Source organism: Chanodichthys erythropterus, chromosome 7 (genome assembly GCF_024489055.1).
Source record: "Chanodichthys erythropterus isolate Z2021 chromosome 7, ASM2448905v1, whole genome shotgun sequence".
Lineage (NCBI taxonomy): Eukaryota > Metazoa > Chordata > Actinopteri > Cypriniformes > Xenocyprididae > Chanodichthys > Chanodichthys erythropterus.
This window is the reverse complement of record NC_090227.1, coordinates 38327535-38349402: the sequence shown is the minus strand read 5'-3', so window position 1 is coordinate 38349402 and position 21868 is coordinate 38327535. Positions and strand designations below refer to the sequence as shown.

Genomic DNA, 21868 nt, shown 5'->3' with positions numbered 1-21868 from the left:
TCCTGCATTAGCTCAACAGTAGAAAGAAAGGGAAATAATATGATTACATCTCTGTGATGACAGAAAGACCTTCAATGTCCTACTTCAGCTCCTCACGTGCCTCGGAAGCATTTATCCTCTTCCTGTCAAAACTTGAAATTAATGAGATCACATTGCCATTGGTCAACTGGGACGTCACTCTAGCGTTCCCAGCACTAGGAAGACTAATGGTGCTTGGTGAGCGAACCTCCCACACCAATATGGCTGAAGCCACAGCCTTGACCAGTGCAGGACACATTCCAACCCCAGCATATGGACAGTAGCAGGAGGAGTTTGACCTTGTAAACATATCTCTTGTCAGAGCTGAGATAGAATGCACTAAGTCTTCATTTAGTATCTGAAGGTGCATGGTGAAACACTGTAGCCAATGCAAAATAAAGGGAAATCAGCTTTTTGTGGTGGTTGTTGATGTATTATCACTAGATTATACAAAAAATGTCCTTTTGAGGCTCCATATTTTATGCATGTAAATATAGGTTAAACTTGCTGTGTCCTTTTGTGCTACTTTGTTGCCATCATCTTAGATGTCATTTAGACTGCGTAAACGGTGATATAAATCTACCTTTATCAGACATAAACATCAAGTGTTTGTGCCTTTAGCACTTGTCTGATATTGATAAACCACAATCATCAATGATTCAGCAGTTCTTCAGAAACTCATTTGTGGAAACCTAAAACACATTCACTTGTAATCAGTTTATCTCCTCATGTTGTACCAAAATGATTTTGAGATGCTGTTTAAAACAAGCAGCAGTTTTCCCGTTTGGGATGTGAATCTTTCCTGTAGGATTCCAAGGCCTGTCGTGCTCCAGATGGAAAAGTAGCCTTGTTTTTGTCTTCTTTTTATTCTGGGACTGTCAGCTTGTGCCGTGCTCTCTTGTTGTCTATATTAGAGCAAAGCATCCTTGCTGTTTTGGCAGTTGTACAGTAAATTGGATTGCATTATAGCTCTTAGAGCTAGATGCCAAATTACAGTGTTGGCTCAATTTTGAAGCTTTTTAAAGTTTTGTTTTAAAAGCACAAATAGAAATGATGACCTGCAAGCATTATTGCCATACCTATACTACTAAATTTATCTTTTTGAGATAGTTTTGACAGCATTTACTCACCATCAAGTTGTTCTAAACCTGCATGAAGTTTTTTTTCTTCTGTTAAGCATAAAGGAAGATATTTTGTGTGAATGTTGGTAACTAAACAGTTGCTGGTCCCCATTGACTATCATTGTATAAAGAGAGAAAAGAAAAAACGATGGAAGTCAATGAGGACCAGAAACCAACATTCTTCAAAATATCTTCTTTTGTGTTCAGCACAAGAAAAAAATATTAAATGAAGACTGAATTTTCATTTTTGGGTGAACTATTCCTTTAAGTTTATACCATTCAAAACTTGTTACACAATTAAAACGTTTAAAATTGAACATACTTCTGGCATGTATGTTTTAGACATTCATTCTGTCTATTGAAAGCCAGACTGCTTTGTCTACTTCCTCAAATACTGATTTTACACCACATCCCATTTGTTAGCCCTTTACTGTTGGCAGTTCATAACAATAAAGTATACACATTTGACATTGATATTAAATCCTAAACCTAAATGGGAATTGAAATTGGATTAGCTTTGTGGTTGTGCTTAAAAGGCTAGTCTACATAGCCAGAGTAATGGAAACCACTTAAGTGTTTGCCCACTGACATATTGTGCTGATGACAGGGTTGGGTTCTGTACTGTAACTATAGATCACATATCAAGTGCAAAGCTATTCAACTTATTTACAGTCCATTTCATTTGCCTGGCAGTGAAACTCCACGTATGCCTTTACGTTTATTAACTAAATGGGAGCAAATGAGGTCATCTTAGCAGGAGGCTGGAAATTATACATTTTATGGCATTATGTTGAAAATCCGTTCTCAGAACAGTGCTTTATGGAACGGAACTGTTAAGTGATGATGGGTGATTATGGCAAAAAACTGTTCTCTGAACTTTGCAACCTAACATGTAAATGGAAAATGATGCATACTTAATTGTCTAATAAGCGATACCACCATTTCCAGGAAGTACTTATTTATTGCCTTATCATCCTTACACCCTACTGAGAAGACAGGCTTACGTCAGTAGGATTGTCTATGTTGTTTCAGACTGTTTTTTTTTGTTCGCCAACAAATGCTGTGCACCAGTTTCTTGTGATATTGGCTGACCAAGTATTGATTAGTTGCTAACATTAGAATACAATACGCAACATATTACAGTGAACAACAATGGAGGTGTTTTAAACAGTGCTGTTTTCTACAAAGTTAGACCCAAACATGCTCACCTTAGCGATTAGAGCTGATTAAACACAGACATAGAGCCCTGCTGAGCAGTGAGTAAATATTGTGTAAATCTGTGTCCCTTAGGGCTACATATTCTCATTCATGCGGCAATTCTTGGCACAGCCCAAATCTTACTGCTGATTTTCAGTGATATAACCCCACACAGAGAGTTTATCATACAGGTAGGAGACTGTTGGTTTGAACTCCCACGTCTCCTGGTGCTATCAAGCGTGACATAATGTGACTCTTTCACACTGTATTTTGGGTTTATCGTAGCATGAAGGATGTTTGCTTCATTTAGAAATATATATAAACACTTGTAAAATTGACTCTATACACAAGGTCTTAATTAAGTAAAACATTTTTGTCAGTTTTAAAGGGGTTTTGGGCACTTTTTGCTTTTCAGCCTCTCAGCTGGGCAACCAACTTTAACAAGCTTTGGCTACCTTAAACCAGCCAAGACCAGCAAACTAGCTCAGGCTGGCTTAAGATGCATTTTTTGATGCATGATCAGTCCGAATTAATCTGGCATATTAAATCCACATCTGCAGACTGCAAAAAAAAAAAAAAAAACCCTGAATATTCTGAGCACCTTGTTTACACCTGGTATTAAGATGTGTTTTGGTCGATCGGATCACAAGTGGACGACGCTAAATACAGGTGTAAATGGAGTTTAAAATGTTTTGTGCTTGTCCAATTTCGACCACTTCCAGAGGTAGTCGAAAACACATTCGAAAACACATTTCGTAGTGTAAACGCTTATGTGGTCGAACATGTTTGAACAGCCACAAAAGACTCTTCTCCACCTGGTGACCTAATGTGTAAAGATAATGGGAAGCACACTAGCCAGACGGGGTTTAAACTTTGTTGGCTGAAGACCCAAGTTTGGTTTGAAGACGAAAAATGTACCAAGCACAATGTTCTCTCGCCATTCCTGATTTGCCCTCACAGTGCTCGGCATGGTCTTGTGACTTTCAGAGCAGAAACGAAAGCTGCTGCTCTTCGTATGTTTTTCTGTTGTCTATTGGCACGTTCATATGTAAATTGTGCAATTTTGTTCATTAGATTGAAAGATCTGAAAAAACCCATACATTTACCTGCCCATAGACCCTCCCCTCGAAGAAATCAGGACAGAAGTGGTTGAAAGTGGACAAAAGAGACGGATTAAAACACCAGGTGTAAACGGGAACGTGTCTCCCTCGTCTACTTGTGATCTTTTCAACCAAAACGCTTCTTAATACCAGGTGTATACAGGCCTTTTTTTAAAACAACGATTATTGGAGTACGTTTTAAGGCCAATTCACTCAATGAGTTTTGTCAGATCAGTGTTTTACCTCTGTCACTATCTGTTGCAGATGATCTGCTCTTGTTTTCACCAACTGAACATCGAGTCGGCATTTGTTGGGTCGTGGAATGTCTGAAAAGTGTCGTATTGTTTGTCCGCTCTGGTTTGCCGGTGGAATGTGAATCGGCCTTTACAAGGAAATAGTATTTCAGTTTGTCTACTTCAAAATATCACATTTAATTCAATATGTTACATGCTGTTTCTGTATAATTGTTCATTCCAACCTTTGAAATGTACTTGCAATTTCTGAGTGAAAATGGTTTCTACAGCATTTTTTTTTTTTTTTCAGTGTATAAGCAGTTTTGATGAAACAGTTCCCACCAGTAATAAAATGTTTTATCTCATTTTAATGTGACTATTCTTGTGTCTTGTTTGTTACAGATTGCTGAGAAGCCTGTGTGACAGTCTACACAAGCACATGGAGACGGTTTTGGGCCGTATCATCGTCCTTGAGGACTTGTTTCTTGGTGAAAATCCACAATTGTGAGGCCCTGCAAAAGTGACCACCGGTCTTCACATCAATACACGGCTCTCATTTTCAGAAGTTTGAGGAGAAGAAGAAAAATAAACAAGCAAGGGAAAAGATCTTCATGAGCGCCAGAAAATCCAGAGCACACTGAGACACAAGGAGCAAAATGTGGACACTAAACATAACACGTGTCTCTTTCCTGTTCCTCCTGGTTGGATGGGGCCAAGCAGCAGAAGACGACGTCACCCCTCGCCTCAGTTTCTCTTACAGTAAGTGCATGCACAACTCGCTCTGTCCATTTACTGAAAGTGTATAAAAGAGCCGACTGGCACAAGACTATAAATAAAGGCCGGTGTGGAGTCGACTTAAGAGGGCTACGGGCTGGAAACCCTGTCATCTCCCATAGACAGTAACACTTGCTGAAGTGTTGATAAACAGAAAGCAGATATCAAGGGCTGATTGGTTCATGCTGGCCTCCGGCGTGTTTGTATGGAGGTGGATTACCGCGTTTACATAACCGCTATGCCACCGCGAACATAATGTGCAACATACACATGCATCTCCACGTCAGTCATCGAAGCATAACAAAGCATCTATTTAAAATTTCTGAGCTGTCTCATTATTCTCCAACAGCATAATACATCCCCTCTCTTTCAACATCTGTCATGTTAAAGACAAACCACTTCCTCTCGCGTGAATCGCAGGCACTTTTGGGTGCGTCCATTCATGTTTTTGCAGGCTACAGTGAATTGTGAAGAGAAGAGGCACAATTAGTTTGTAAACACTGCACTGTGGCTTTATTAAGTTACTATGGCACTATTGATGGTTTTCATCACTAAGGTACAAAGTCTTTTGTGATAGAGAATGTTGACGCCTTTTAAGACAAAAGCGTGGGTTTGTTCAAGCAGTGGCGTGCAACATGTCGTTGTTTTTTCATTTAATATATACAATTGCATGCTGCGTAGTCAGAAGTGTAAATTACACTATTTGTTGTTTCCAAGTCCACAAATTCTTTTGTGCAGAGACAAAGAGGTCATGGGTCTGTTGGATAAAGATTTCAGATTCACGTCAACCTATATTCACACCCACCTTTCCTCATTTATTTTTCCCCTTCTTTAAACTGGCTCAGGTTGTGATGAGGGGTTATACTAAACCTGTTTGAACATGCCGACTGCTTCTTTTGAGGGTCTACCTGCATGGAGGTCTTGTTAACCTGCCAACATACATAAAGTACATCCCATCATTCTCTTCTCTTCTCTTCTCTTCTCTTCTCTTCTCTTCTCTTCTCTTCTCTTCTCTTCTCTTCTCTTCTCTTCTCTTCTCTTCTCCTGTTTTTTCTTGTCTTCTCTTCCTCTCTCATTTTGTCTTGTCTTCTCATCTTGACTCTTCTTACCTCGTAAAACCGAACAGTGAAATTAATTTAAAAATGAGTTTGTTTCACTCAAATAATAATGAAAGTTCATTGTACTTAATAGAAAAAAGTCATGTGAGCTCAAAACTTGGGTTAGAATACAGATCCTTCATTAATGAATAACTACACAGGAACAAGTAATGCATTATTAACACTCTAGTAACTACTATTAACTAATAAGAAACTCTGAAAACTTTTGAGGTTTTTGTACAGTTTTGTACAGTTATTCCTTCTGATGTATTTGGTAAAACTTAAGTAATTACTAGTGGGTTACCATGATCTTCACTTTAGAATACTGATCCAAATATGTAGTAGTTCCTTTAGAATTATGTAGTAACTCTTGAGTTATTACTATCCAATACTTTACAAAAACCTTAAAAGTTTACAATGACTCTAGTATTTACTAGAGTTATCATGTTTCTCACTTTAGAATAGTGATCGAAATAATTAGTAATTCCTTCTGAAGGATTTGGTAATACTTCAGCCATTACTAGTGGGTTACCATGATCTTCACTTTAGAATCAATTATACATTATGCATCATTCATGTTAATTATGAACCTGTATATAGTAGTTCTTAGTAGTTCTCTGGAAGGTATGATTGATTATTATTGATTAGGTAATAGTGAACTACCACATTCAACTGCACTTTTACTTACTAACTCATTAATCAAAGTTTCTTATTAGTTAATAGTAGTTACTAGAGTGTTAATAATGTGTTACTCATTTGTTCCTGTGTAGTTATAAAATAATGAAGGATCAGTATTCTAAAGTGTTACGAAAATTTGATATGATTTAGTTGCAGCAGATTTCTAATTCCCAGCATAATCTGCGTCAGACTGTATAAGGAAAATAAATGTTGAAATTAAGTGTTATTTTGAGTGTTTTTGCACAAGATTAACATAAGTTAGTGTTTAATGTTGTGTTATGTTGGATTTCTGTTCTGTTATGTTAGTTTTGTAGGGTCACCATTGTGGTGGAGAGTAGAGCCTGTGGTTAGGTTGAGAATGGGCGGCAAAACTTTTAATATACTGTATATTGTTTGATTATATACATTCAAGTATATGATGACAGTCTCTTTGATAGTTATAATAGCATGTGTTATTTGCTATCTTACATTTAACCAAGTAAATGAACTGTATGTAATTAACATTATGATGAGTTGGGCGGGGCTGAAAACTGTGGGAGTGAAGGGATGCCGGTGACCGTGACTGTTAATGAGAGACACCTGTACACCGCACTGGCCTTGTTCCGCTTCCACGGCTCTCGGCCCCGCCCCACTTGTCACAAAAATTTTAAGTTCTACTAACTTAAAAAAAGAACTCATTTACTTTAATGTTTTGAGTTAATACGTTTCCTCAAATGTTTTTAGTTTTCTGAACTTGAATTTTTACAGTGTTCTTATCTCGTTATGTCTCTTCTTGCCTTGCTTAATCTCTTAACTTTTCCTCTGGTCTTTTGTTGTCTCATCTCGTCTCTCTTTACTTGTCCACTCATCTTGTCTTGTCTCTTTTTCATGTTTCTTCTTTTCTTTTTCTCTTCTTGCCTCATTTGTCATGAGGCACTTCTTGTTGCACTTTGTTCCTTCTGTTCTTCTCTGTTTGTTCTTGTGTTGTCCTCAGGATCATTCTGTATTGTAAGAAAGAATGCAGCTGTTCTTTTCACTGGTGTTTCTCATCTGTCTGTCTAATTCCACAAGGAATCCTGCTTATTCTCTCTGCTTGAGTGTGTTCCGGTGTCTCTGTATACACTGTCACTCACATTAATGGCAAATGTCATGCAGGTAAACCTAAATGTAGAAAGTTTCCAGGGTTGAATTTACTAAACATTCACAATATTTTAGCACATAACCCTGCGTCTTATTCATTTACAACGTCAAGTTTAACCAGCCTCTTAAATGTGCTAAATTAAATGTGTAATGTGTACACAAAAACATAACTTGTGTTCAGCACATATTTTCGTGGGCATTACCTGATTCGCACAAGTGAACTGAACATATGCCGACAATGTGTCTAAATAAAACACAGCTGTCAGAGAGGGCAGTTTATTCTTAGTGAATCAGTATTTTGTAGTAGATTTCTATATTTGGCTCACACTTATAATAAACAAATGCTTCTGTACTGTTTAAATGGCTCAAATTACTGCCAATGAACTGTTCAGTGTGTGCCGCACTAGTTAAATTAAACTCAGGAAACTGCTGTGGTCACACTGACTCCAGCTCACTCGTGAAAAGTCTCTGAAGTCTCTCAACCTGTACAGTGATGTAAAACACACTCTGATCAGTAGAACGGCACACATTTAACCAAAAGGAAAAGAGCCAGGCTGTCTCTCCATCCCAGTGGCACAAACATTCTCCTCCCTTTGCTGGTTTCCACCTTCCCTCCATTCTAATAAAGAAGCTAATATGGCATGAATAATGAATGTGGATGTGTGTGTGTGTGTGTTACGGTGTGAACACTGGTCTGCTTCTCATTATGTACCTATCAAGATGGATCACGGGTTGTAGGAGGAGAAACTACATCTGCTCAGCCTCGCTTCTTTTGTTGCTCTCTTTGATACACACTATGCTGCAGTGCTTAAAGCGCATTAGAAAGCTATTTAAAAAGACACCTATAAGCGGTTTACACTAGAGCTTGGCTTATCCAGCCATTTTCTCCTGGTAAAGCTAGGAAATGCTTTTACAGAAGGAATCTCGAGGTTGCTAACTGGTCTGCCACTGCTATTTATGAATGAAGGTTACTAACCTTGGTTTATGCACTTGTGTTATACTTGATTCATCACCGTAGCCTAAAATCGAAATTACTGCATAGTGTGATCCACAGTATAATATATCATGCACATGGTATGGGGATCAAGCTTTGTTCAGTGTTTGATTCTTTAGAGGATTGAGGCTGGAGGTGATCCGACATGCCTGAAGCAGCAAAGACCTGCTCTGTTTTACCCATGGAAGGCTTTCAAAACATGCATGGTGTAATCCATTCATATCCAGCCACATGCATCACGTAGCTTCTCAAGTGGCACATTGAAACAGGAGAGGAAGGAATGTCTCTTGTTTACTTGCTTAAAGATGCTGTTTTTTTAACCCTACAAACAAAGTAAAAAAATTAACCTATACACGCTGTGCCAGCTGCATTTACATGGACCCTAATAATCCAATTGTAATCGGAGTAGTTGCACAGTTGGAATATAAAAGTCACATGTAACCATGTCAGTCGAAATGAATTGGCCAAATCTGATTAAAATTTCATTCGCATTGTAAGGAGTGGTTTAAACCTTTTCTAATCCGTTCAACGGGATGTGTAAACACTTGATCAGATTGGCAACTGGAAAGTACTATGCATGCATGGAATGAGATGTCATTATTGTTATCATGTCATTCTAAAATTCTCCTTCCGCTCATCATTTTTGAAGTGAAGCAGTACAACGTCCCGCTAGTATATACTGTATATTCGTGCAGTGTGCACATTTAAAAAAATCAATTTCGATTTGAAGCTTGTGACATATGAACATGCACATCAACCTGATCACTTTATTTAGTGTTCATGTAAACACTACATTGGGATGCATCAATTGACCCTTCGCAATGACCCGCCCCCTTAGTTACTGTTGTTTTGTCCGACAAGCCATGGCGCTGTCACGCCACACAGAGTGAAAAATACATTGCGGACACTGACAACTCGTCGACAGACAAGAGAGAGCAAGGGCCCTATTTTAACGATCTAAATGCAAAGTGTAAAGCGCAAGGCGCAGGTGCACTCAGGGCGTGTCCAAATCCACTTTTGCTATTTTAACGTCGGAAAAACGGTCCATGAAATGGGTTGTCCCTATTTTCTTAATGAGTAATGGGTGTGACGTTCAATAAACCAATCAGAGTGTCATCTCCCATTCCCTTTAAGAGCGAGATGCGCTCGCGCCATGGCGGATTGCTATTTACATGCCGGAATTTGTTGGCGGAAAAGCTGAGCACTTTTCAAGCGTAGAAACCGATCTGCTCGTGCGCAAAGTTAAAGCGGGCTTGCAAATGCAGGCTTTCAAATAGCTCCGCGCGATGAGTCAGTTAATATATATGTGTGTATTGGCACGATTGTTCAACTAATTAGCCAATTTCGTTCATCATTATAAGTAGTAATAGGCTGAATTGAAAATAGGTAGCCTAATTCTAATACACGCAATGACTATTCATCATTACATTTTTATATTTATGTAGCCTACACAATAATATTCTTTTACACTGTAATCCTTTTGTTTTTAATATTTGGCATGTTTGTGTGATGCACATCCCTGTGTGTAATAAGCAAAGTCAACGCGCACTGTGGACGTGCCCAGAGGCGCAGTTTCTACCAACGCGCTCTAACAAAAAAATATTGCACTCTTGACTTTAGACTTTAGACCAGGTTTGAGTTGGTCTATTTTCAGCTCCTTAAAATAGCAATGCGCCTGAACACTCCTCTTTTTTAGACCAGCACGGGCGCACTAACTGGCGCAAATGCATTTACTAATTTAAGGACGTGGCGCTGAATGGGAAAACGCGAACGGCGCCAGATGCAAACTAGCAAACACACTTGCACTGCGCCGGGTGTATTATAGGGCCCCAAGTTACTTATGATATTAAACAAAGTCCCAGCTTTCAAATTGTGTAATTTTATTAAAATTCAAACAATAAAAAGCGTTTTGTGGCTCTTTAATGTGTCGTGACAGATTGCTGTAGCGCCTCAGCTCAAGCGGCTCGTGAAACCGATCATCTCTTTCTACTGTTAATTTATAGCATCAAATAAACATGAATGAACATGAGAATGAATGTTGTTTCAAACACGGAAAGACGTCATTTTTCTAGTTCAAGTCCACCGAGGTAAATCTTCTTAACTCCTGTCTGCTTTGTCAGACAAAATGGCGGATTCGGCGTTAAGATTGGTTAGATTGCTTGTCAATTAAACTCCCGGCGAAGAGTCAATTAGAATGAATTCATTACAATTGAAACAAAACGTGTCCATGTAAACGTAGCTACAGATTTGAACATATCAAGTTTTTTTTTTTTTTTTACACTGTCAAATTAACATGTCAGTTTAGTGTGGTTAAAAGCATAATAGGTCGTTTTTCGCCACTAGAGGTCGTGTAATCAAAACAAAGGCATAGCTTGATGATGTCTTGATTTCACAGAATCATGGGAGGTGTTGTTTTCACCTCGCAGCTGGTGGAAAAGAATCTGATGGGATTCGGGCAGAAATCAGGTTCTTGGATAAGATTATTAACGTTACTGTAGTATGAAGCAGAGCAGGGCCAAGTGCTGTGCAAGCAGAAACGAGGCCACTGGAGTGATTGCTAATGAGAGACGAGCAAAACACACGGCTTTTATTATGCCGCAGTCGCCGCTTCCGCTTCTTCCGGTCAAGCGTACGTGGGGTAACACAGTGCTGTTTTATCATATTAGATACGCTACTCTGTGCGTTCGCTCGGCGGCTACTATGAGACACTTGTTGCACACTGCAGTGAGCTAGATCGATATTTGACATGGTACTTGCAGTAAATCAAGAAAACGAGATTTAAAACTAGATTTGCTGTGTTGAGCTTTAAAACATTATTAGTTTTCTGTCAATGAATGTATCCAAACACTTGCTCGCCTGTCTAATAAAACACATAATATATTAAAGCGTATTTGGTGTTTCAATGGTTTCTACAAAATAAAAATCGAGGGTAACGCTGGTATGATGTCATTGATAGGTGATGTACGGACATGGTCCATGTCCTGGTTAAAATAGCTTATTTCTCTGAATTTAAACATCTGAGATAATGCAAGCACACAAGTCAACAAAACATTGTTCTTGTGGTTTTTGGATATTTTAATCCAAAAATCTTACATATTTTGCCTTTAATTTAAAAATGCAATAAAAGGAAATTCAAGTAAATTCATATTGAAGTAGAATTCAAATGAATTATAATTCAAAGAAAATAATCGGGCGGATAATTTGGCATATAATGTAATTCATTTGATTGACAGCCCTGTTTTTAATGTTGATCAATGCTATGCTAACTAGACTTCAGCAACTTCAGCAACTCAGTATGACATGGAGGAATTTTATTGCTGTGTGAGCTGCAAAATAGACGCCACTCATTTCCATTGCGCTTCCAGTGTGATTGAATTGATCTTGGCACGACTGGAGTATATTAGAGCCATATCGTGAAATGCTGCTAAGTTCTACTGATAAATCAAATCTCCCAGACCTGTCAGGCAAAAACAACCACAACGAATCTTACACCAACAAATAGAAGTGTTTGTGTTTCCTTGAACGTTGTAACTGCATCCTGCTTTTATTTATTTGTTTAATGGCACCTGCTTCATGTTACCATGGTGTCCCAAAATGCCATCCTGAAACTGGACTATCCTGTATAGTTTGATATATAATTATATCATACATCTAGTTAATTTTGCAAACTGCAATTTTATGTAAATGCAAAAGTTGTTTTGTTGTTTCACAGGGAAGATTAATCAGCCTCTATTTGCCAGTAAATGTTACCACACGACTCATGAAAACCCTAATTACGCATTTCTTTGCAGCTTTCGAACCCTTTCTGCCTTGTGAATTCATTTAACACACATTTTTTGATCAAACCTTTAACTGCAGCATTTGGCGTCACACACATTCATCCTCTTTGGTTTAGTTTTAGAGGCCCCCTCGGTTTGAACCAGGAGTGTTTATATGGGTTCCATTCGCCAAACTCATGTTTGACCGACCCAGAATTCCAGCGGTCACCATGGTGTCAGTGCAAGCTGCCACTTCTGTACTTCTCATGCTAACAAGAGAGGCGTTGAGCCAGCTCACTAAACAAACACTAACCTCTCTCCTGAACGTCTCAACGGATTTTACTTGATGTCTTAATGTTTTCCTTCTTTTCCTTTCTTGTCCTCCCTGTGACTTCAAGCTATTATATCATCTCTTTTTCAATATTTCATGCTGAGTTTCTAACTTTGGAACAGGGAGACCCGGCCACGCACGCAGGTGGAAGAGAACAGAATGTTTCTGAAGTGTAAACCGAGTCTTGCGTCATTCCTTTCTCCTCCTCTGGAGAAGCTCAACAGTCATTTCTCATCAGCGCAGGGCATTAATGAAAACAGAGCAGTGTGAGAAGGAGCTGTACGTTTCCCTTTTGGGAAAGCGGTTTGTCCTTAAAGGGGAAAGACACTAAGAGTTCACTGTAAAAGAGCCTACAGTTTCCCAGGAGCACTTTGCTGACCACTTCCTTTGGAAGGAAGGGAACATTTGAGAACAACGTCTAATGCAATTTTATGTAGTTTAAATCTGAAATATGAGTTTTTGTACGATTATATCAAATATTATGCTATGGATTCTGTATTCACACGGTATTCAAAATGTTTTTAAAAGAGGTCTCTTATGCTCATTACGGCTGTATTTATTTGATTAAAAAATACAGTAAAAACAGCAATGATGTCAAATATTATTAAAATTTAAAATAACCAGATTCTAGTTTATTGTATTTTAAAATGAAATTTATTCCTGTGATGTAAAGCTGAATTTTCAGCATTATTACTCCAGTCTTCAGTGTCACATGATCCTTCAGAAAACATTCTAATTTGCTGATTTGGTGCTAAAATAACATTTCTTATTATCAGTATTGAAAACGGTTGTGCTGCTTAATATCTATGTGGAAACCATGATACATTTTTTCATGATTTTTGATTAATTTCTTTATACTGAAAAAAAAAGAAAAGAAAAAAAAGTCTTACTGACCCCCCCAATACAAATATATATATATATTTAATTGTACTGTATTACAGTTTGTACAACTCCACATACAGATCGATTGGTCAGTGGATCAATGTTAATTTATGTAAATGACTCCCAATACCCTGTGCAGCCTCAGCTGTCTTTCCGGCAAATCCAGCAATGCTTTAATGGAGTATGTTCGAGTGAATAGAACGTCCACACAGCTGTTTTTGCCAGATTCATGTGGTTTGCATTGTCATAAAACAGTGCAAAAACAGTCATGTTCCTTTCGCTTTTAGTTTCTGTCAACCTTCAGGCAACAATTTCTGGGTGGTTAGCAAGAATTTTAGCTTGAACATATATGAGCGGTATAAATTATCTCAGATGCCTTCAGGACCAGTACAGTTTGCTTATAATGTACTTTGTGAACGCAAACCACTCCAGTTTCACTGTTCTGTAAACTTAAGATGTTACAGTTTACTCTTCAAAACTAATGTCACATATCTACAATGGGATGCACTTTCTAAACTCAAGAATTTTCTTTCTGCTGTCACTATATATGGAACGACTGTCAAAAGTTGACCAGCCCCTGCTTTTATATGTATGTTACAGGCACTATTAGACTTTTATAGGCTATACTTAGATAACAATGCAAACATTAGTTTCAAACAAGGTATTAAGATTTCTTTTCTGGTCTAAATTCATTCTGTTTGGGGTCTAATGAAGCCCAATAAAAGGAGAAGAAAAATATTTGAAAGAGTGTTGTAGGAAGATCCCACTAGGGATCTGTAGGCTGTTAGATGAAATTGAGATGTTTCTGTTTCGGATGCACTTAGCAAACCTCAGTGGTTCAACACAACCCTTTATTTATTTGTATATTGACCTTGGTGTTTTTTGTACTTAACACCCTTTAATACTTATATTAAAGGGTTGGTTCACCCAAAAATGAAATTTCTGTCGTTAATTACCTTCATGTCATACTTTTTGCTCACAAAAAGTATTCTTGTCACTTCATAACATTAAGGTTGAACCACTGTAGTCACATGGACTATTTTAACGATGTCTTTAATACCTTTCTGGACCTTGAATTATGGTAATTACTTTACTTTCTATGGGAAATAAAAAATAAAAAAACTCTTGAATTTCATCAAAAAATATCTTAATTTGTGTTCGAAGATGAAAGGTCTTATGGGTCTGAAACTACAAAAGGATGAGTAATTAATGACAGAAATTGAACTAACCCTTTGAAGACAGCTTTGATATTTTATTATCCCACGCAATGACATTTCTTTCATTTAAAATGTAGCTTGTCTAAATTCACAAAGCTAATCTAAGATCTGAAAAAAGTGCATTACATCCCTTCGTTCTAGATTTGCTCCAACAACAACGAAAACATTAACACCATATGTTTACACCATTTGCGTCGTGCTTCGCCACAACAGCTTCAGGATGTCTACACTAGACACAACAAAGCGACAGTGCAAATCCATTTATTCTTTGTTCTATTTCTGATGTACTTCAAGCATTCACACTACTTCTGATACAGAGTATCAGTTTATTGTTGGGAATTTGTCATGTTGTGTCATGCCGCATCCTGTGTAGACAGCATCACTGATTATAATGGGTATATAATGGGGTCTGCTTTTGTCGCACCGCTCGTGTTTGGTGTAGACATGCTGTAAGTTTATGATTATGGTTGTGAAGCTCCAGCTTCAATAGCTCGTCTGTTCACCTTGAATCCTGAATAATCATCCTTTCCATAAAGCACAGTATTTTAAATTTGCTCTTAAGCTTCTTAGAAGAAACAGATCTTGATGTTCCTGTAAAACTTGTCATCATAATTCTTAAGCACCGTTTACAACAAAATAATTGAAGAGAGCGTTTTTCCCGATTGTTTTTCCCAACATCAAAAGCAGCATCAGCAGTCAGCACTTTGTCATTAAGGCAACAGGGGGCTTGTCATTCTCCTAACACCTGGAGATGACATAATTTCTCCTTCACCACATACATTGTTTACTTGAAATAATGCAGACACAACTGGTTTAGTGACATTAAAGGTGATAAAGAGGATCTTTTCGTCGACTGAGAAACCAAAGACTGTTACTGAGTTTTTGAAATGAGCGCATGCGTAAGAACAACCCCCCCCCCTTTCGAGGGAATGCCTCCCAAAACTCGTCCCACGAGTATTGGAACACGATTATTGGAACACGAGTGTTTACCACCGGCATTCACTGTGTCTTGTTAGTGGATTCATTATGTCGGACTCACCACAGGTAACTCATAATCTGCAGTTGTTACTCCTGTCTCCTGACAAAAACATTGCATGCGGCGCCTGTGGAGTGTGGAAAGTTACTGGAGTGTGCAGCCGCGCTCTTCTCTCACAAGGAACGTCACGGCAGTGATTGACAAGCCAGAGGGCCAATCGTTTACGTGATGATCGCGTAAACGATTGGCTGATGTTTTTAAGGCCCTACCTCGTGCACAGATGATGTATATTAATATTATTCCTTTCAGTGCACCTAATAAATAGTGTTTTATCAGTTAGTAAAGACAGTTTCAAGTAATATTGCAAAAATGTATAAAAAAAAACATCCTCTTTAGCACCTTTACACCCTTACAGATTTGTCTGCTTCGCTGTTTAAAGTTAGCATGAAACGGAAGTTGCTGTAGTTTTTTTCTTCCATATTGTGACATATATGAGTGAAACGCTTCTCGAACAGGAAAGAATGTAGGGCAGACCTGATTTTGAACAGTGGCAACTGATTGGATGGTTGTGGTTTGCTATTGCTGATCTCATGTGTGTGACAGGTTGCCCTGCCCTCACACTGAAATACACATCATCCGAGGAGTGAGGGGAAATTATTTTAATTAAGGATTATAAGGGCACATGATGTGCACGGATAAATCGTTTGTCTGTCGGGGTGGAAATCTTGTACGTCCAAAACAGCTACTTTTCAGGAAATACAAAAAAAATATATATATTTTTTTAAATAATTAGACACCGTCTGGTCAAAGTTGGTATTGTGGCTTTATATATGGTCAGACACTTGCATGTGTTATTATATTATTAACATTTTACCAAAAATCAAGCTCAATGAAGTTAAAAGGTTTTTGACCAGCGAATTTCAGACAAACACACTTTGTCTGTCATTAGAACGGCCGCATATGAGGCAGCAAGTGCATCAAACATTACGTTTTCATTAATTTACAGGTTATAAAGTTTATCGTAGCTATGTTTTTACTGTCATTAGACCAAAATCTTGACTAAGACACTCTTTTCTGCTTCTCAAACACTTAAAGCATTATCCATTTTATATATATATATATATATATATATATATATATATATATATATATATATATATATATATATATATATATATATATATATATATATATATATAATACAGTCAAACCAAAAATTATTCAGTCATTTTTTATATATATTTACTAGTGGGTGCAGGACACTATAATTCATTTATGTAAGTGAGGATAGCAAAATAAAGTCAACTGTGATTTATTATACCCAAAAATTCTTCATACAGTGGACTACCAGTAAAACTGATGCAAATTTGGAACCAAAAACACTTTGACCTGACCATGTTTTGCTTAAGCATTATAACTCAGATTAATTTTGTTTAACTCTGTGATCTTGTGATATTTTATTACCATTGTTTTAAACTATAATAATGAATGAAATGTTCATGGTGTCTGAATACATTTTGGTTTGACTCTATATAGTGTTTCTTGAGTAAAGAAAATGCTGTACTTATTCAAAGTACCAGCTCTTCATTCACGATAGTGGCAAGGTGAGTTATGAGGTTTTACTGACAGTTTGATGATCCCATGTCATTACAAGGTTTAGTCACAAGCTCTTTTTAACACTTTTCATTGGTTGAACATTTGCAAAATGCCACAGACAGATGCAAAAGAGTGACTAGTAATGATTTATGTGGAAAAAAATGACGAAATATGGAGGTTTCTGCCCGACAGCGACGACATAATACATTTTGACAATTATACAGTGTGACTAAAAAAAGGGTTGTGTAGGATTCTAATAGGCATTTAACTTCAGAGCGTTTTCCTCTGAAAGCTCAAATCATCAGATACACTATTTACTTAAATGAGCCGTCTGCTGAGGCCTAAACAAAACACAGCTTTGATCTTTCACACTGACGGCCAGATTGCTGCACGCAGTCGCTCTTTTCGACGGGATGCTCTGTGTCTCTAATTAACTTCGGGCATGTACTGTTAGAGCAGCCGTAGGGAATTCCGCTCTGAAAACCCAACATGGAAGGGTTCCCTAAAAGCCTGCATAATTAATTTCTCTCTAAATGGATTAGAAAGCAAATCGCTCCGGATATGGCAATCCATTTAGCAGTGGCTTTCTCCAAAAAAAAAAAAAAAAGACATGTAATTGCATAATGGCAGTAATGATCTCATATTGCTCACAGCAACACAAAGAATCTAACATGGCTGTAAGTGTGTCTCATAACAGAAGAATACAGTGGATTAGATACAAGACCTAGATGAGGGTCAACAAGACAAGGACGTACAAGTTATGACATATTGTACCACTTCAGCACAAGAGACAGTAACTACTTGCCTCATAAGTACCTCTCTTTTGTTGACACTCTCAGCTCTCTTTCCCCACGAGTGGGAACAGGATAAGCCTTTTTCCCAACATGCATCAGTGCAGTTTTGGGGAAGCAAATTGCAGCTGTCGTCATGGAATTGCCCTATGGGAACTGACCTCAGTCAATTCAAACAATAATACCACAGACTCATTGAGAGAGAGACCGTATTGTCTGTGGAGGGATTGGTAATGTTTCAAGACATGAGAATCGATGACCAGGGCGTCAGAAATGTGGGGTTAACCTGGGTCATTCCGCCACCCTTATACAAGCTTATTTAAAGTTATTTTAGTTCGTTCTCTGGAACTGCATTCCATGTCATCCTTAATCAGTTCTGTTTGTTGCAGTTCATTTTCAATGGCACAGTTCTTTCCTCGCGTTTCACAATCACACCTTTTTTAAAACCGCATAAGTGGTTACAGACAGACATCTTGAACATAACGTGCAAGCACACAACACAAAAACTAAAACAGCCCAATATTGCCAAAGATTTGTCTTATTTGAAGTGGTCTGCATTTAATTAGTGCTGGACGTGGGCAGGTGTTTATACAGCTCTGTATATATTTTATAGCTTGTGTTGTAGCATGTAATTCCTTTAACACAACATACAATGACCAAAACAATACTAATAGTAAATAACAAGTGGTGCTTGCATTACTATTACAGTTTATCATACTTAAGCTGGCTTTGTCACTATCTCTGAAGTCATTCATTTATGTATGTAGTACAGAAGCTGTGTGGAGATCAGACCATATAAATGATCCTATGCGAATGCTGGAGATAATAAAAAATGTAATTAATATAATATATTATTGCATATTTTAACAGTAAAGCTTTTAATTCATATTAATTTTTAATATTTTATAATAATTTTATATAAATATAAATATTTTATATTAATAATAATACTTTAATGTTAACATTAATAATAAAGCACTAATATTTAGTAGTGCTGTCAAATGTCAAATCGATTAATCACAATTAATGTGTGTGTATATATATATATATATATATATATATATATATATATACACACACTGAAAAAAGTTGGTGCACAATTTATTTTGAAAAATATTTACTCTGAAATTCTTAGTAAATTTTACAAATAATTACAAAAAAATGGCAAATAACACAGAATTTAACAGGAAATGTTGAAGTAGAAAGACTGAAATATTTTGTTGTAAACACTCCAATAATCTTTGTTTTGAAAAAAAAAGTTTACACGCACTCACATATATTAAAATCTTTTATGTTAGATGGGATTAATCGTGATTAATCGATTTGACGGCACTAATATTAAGGTATTAATATGTGATTTCCTAGTAAGTGTGTGTGTGTGTGTGTGTGTGTGTATATATATATATATATATATATATATATATATATATATATATATATATATATATATATATATATATATATATATATATATATATATATATATATATATATATATATATATATATATATAATATATATATATATATATATATATACACTGAAAACAATTGGTGTAGTATTTATTTTGAAACAATTTTTACTCAGAAATTCTTAAATTTCACAAATAATTTCAAAGAAATGGCAAGTAACACATAGTATTAAAAGACTGAAATATTTTCTTGTAAAACGCACTCCAATAATCTTTGTTTTGAATTTTTTTTTTTTCCTTTTACAATATACTGTTAAGTAATACTTAATAGTTGAAACACAACTCACTGTCATCATGTTGATTTTGCAGTGAAGTGTTCAGTAAAACATTCACATGTGTGATTTTTCCCTAATGGGGCCCAATTATTTGGCTCATTGTGTGAGCTGCAGGGAGAAGCGTTACAGCTGTGCCACTCTGGAGAATAATTGGGGGAACGGTTTCTGTCTGCACAAATCCCACTTAAGCCCTGTTTGGTTGCAGCTATTGCCCTTTGTCCTTGTCTCACTAAATCGCCATTAAATTTCTCCCCAAACCATCTGAAATGAACGCTGCCAGTGTTGAGTGGTGCCCTGTTTCAGCCTGTAATCAGAGAGAGGGGAAATATGAGACACACAGAGACAGAGACCCCAGTAGCGTGCCACTAATGTGCCGTGTTGATCCCCTCATGTGGTTTAGCAGTGGTAATAAGCCCTCCTGGTTGAGGGCTGATGCCCTATTATTACCGCATTGTCTCCCCCGGGACTCAGGAAGTGAGCGCAGACCTTCTGCAGCAGCTCCCAGAGACATGGCCGCTTTTAGAGTCTTACCTCAGCTCAAAGTCACCCACGGGAGCGTATTCAGTGTAATGATTACATGCTCTCTAAGTAAGACCTACCAGGAGTGGATGGCTTGCTAGGATTCTTTAAATCAAGTAAATCAATAGCACAGTTTGTATGCCATGAAGGCTTCAGCATTTATATCTACTGACCTTGTATTTTATATGATATCGGTGAGCACTAAGCTTCTGCTTGCTTAGTTTTTTACCAAAATCTAAAATGAAATCAACAACCTGTACTTCAGACAAAGGCTAACAAAGGTGTTTTTCAAACAGATTTTATTTATATATATATATATATATATATATATATATATATATATATATATATATATATATATATATATATATATATATATATATATATATTATTATTATTATTATATATTATATATATTATTTTATTGTATTTCTTTGCATGTTGTTTTCTAACAGTTTTCCTCAGTTCTCCTGAATTTTGTTTTTATGTATTTATTTTATTTTATTTCTCTGCATATTAGTAAGTATTTGACATGGAAAAAGTTAATTTTTTTCAAAACAATTTTCCTCAGTAATCCTGCATTTTGTTTTGTTTTTGTTTTGTTTTGTTTTGTTTTGTTTTGTTATTTCTCTGCATATTAGTAAGTATTTGAAAATTTTCCTCAGTACTCCTGCATTCTGTTTTGTTTCTCTTCAAAAATTTAAAACATTACTTTTTTTTTCTCCGTACAGTTTTCCTCATCTCATCTCTGCATATTAAACTGGAATAGGTAGAAGTATTTTACACAGGAAAAAAATGAAAGCACGTTTAAGCTTAACAGTTTTTTTTTTTTTTTTTTTTTTTTTGGCTCTCCTTTCTGTGTATGTTGGACTGAAAGACAAGTGTGAGTCGACCATTAAGCCAATGACAGATGAGGAGAACACTGAGTCATCTGCCATATAGTGATGAAGGTTGTATTTACAGCCTGTTGACATTGATTCGACATGCGTTTTAAGACCTGTGGAGCTGGTATCTTGGAATGATGTAATTGTAGCATGAGAGCTCTGCTTGGTTTTGCCAGCCTATGGAGAGACGAGATGAAAGACTATTTCAACACATTTCATTTTGCACACATTCTGAATCACCACCAAATTCTCGAGTGGCTTGTCTGAAGTCATAAAAGGCCATGCAAAAAGTATGATTTAGCATTCTGAAGGGGATTTTAGCCAATCACAGTGGCCCTCACCCTCTTAGCAAACACCCCCTACTGGTAGGAGAGATACTACTTCTTATTGATGACGTTGTCATGGAAACAAAGAAACAGCCTGCAGGAGCTGCCATGATAATGATGCAGTGCAGTATCTTTGATTAAGAGATGAACATCTGTCTCTGAGCCGTATGTGACCACACACAAATGCTCATTCATCAGTGATTCAGACACTTGCTGTTGCAACAGGTTTTAGATTTTCCACTGCCAGCCAATAGAAAACACTTGACATTATTGTCTAATACACTGAAGCAGTGGTTCTCAGGTCATGGACCAAAGGTGAATTTAAGGTTTGTTTAGGAGGGGGAAAATACAAAATAAATAAAAACAATAAATATATAAAAACAAAATAAATGAATAAGATAATAAATGAATAAATAAATAAATGTATAAAATGAAAATAAAATATAAAATATATAAAATAATAGTAATAAACAAATGTATGTATATATAAATAAACAAAAGAAATGAATAA

The 21868-nt window shown here is 36.7% G+C and overlaps 1 protein-coding gene across 3 annotated transcripts in view; it reads left to right on the top strand.

The window, feature by feature from the left end:
- The window catches only part of sema4ba (sema domain, immunoglobulin domain (Ig), transmembrane domain (TM) and short cytoplasmic domain, (semaphorin) 4Ba), a 96439-nt gene that overhangs the window by 48914 nt on the left and 25657 nt on the right, over positions 1–21868 (top strand). For all 3 annotated transcript variants that reach the window (XM_067390479.1, XM_067390478.1, XM_067390477.1), the window contains exon 2: positions 4072–4428. In XM_067390479.1, the coding sequence (XP_067246580.1) occupies positions 4326–4428 (103 nt within the window). In that variant the 5' untranslated portion in view covers positions 4072–4325. The remainder of the gene's footprint in view (positions 1–4071; positions 4429–21868) is intronic.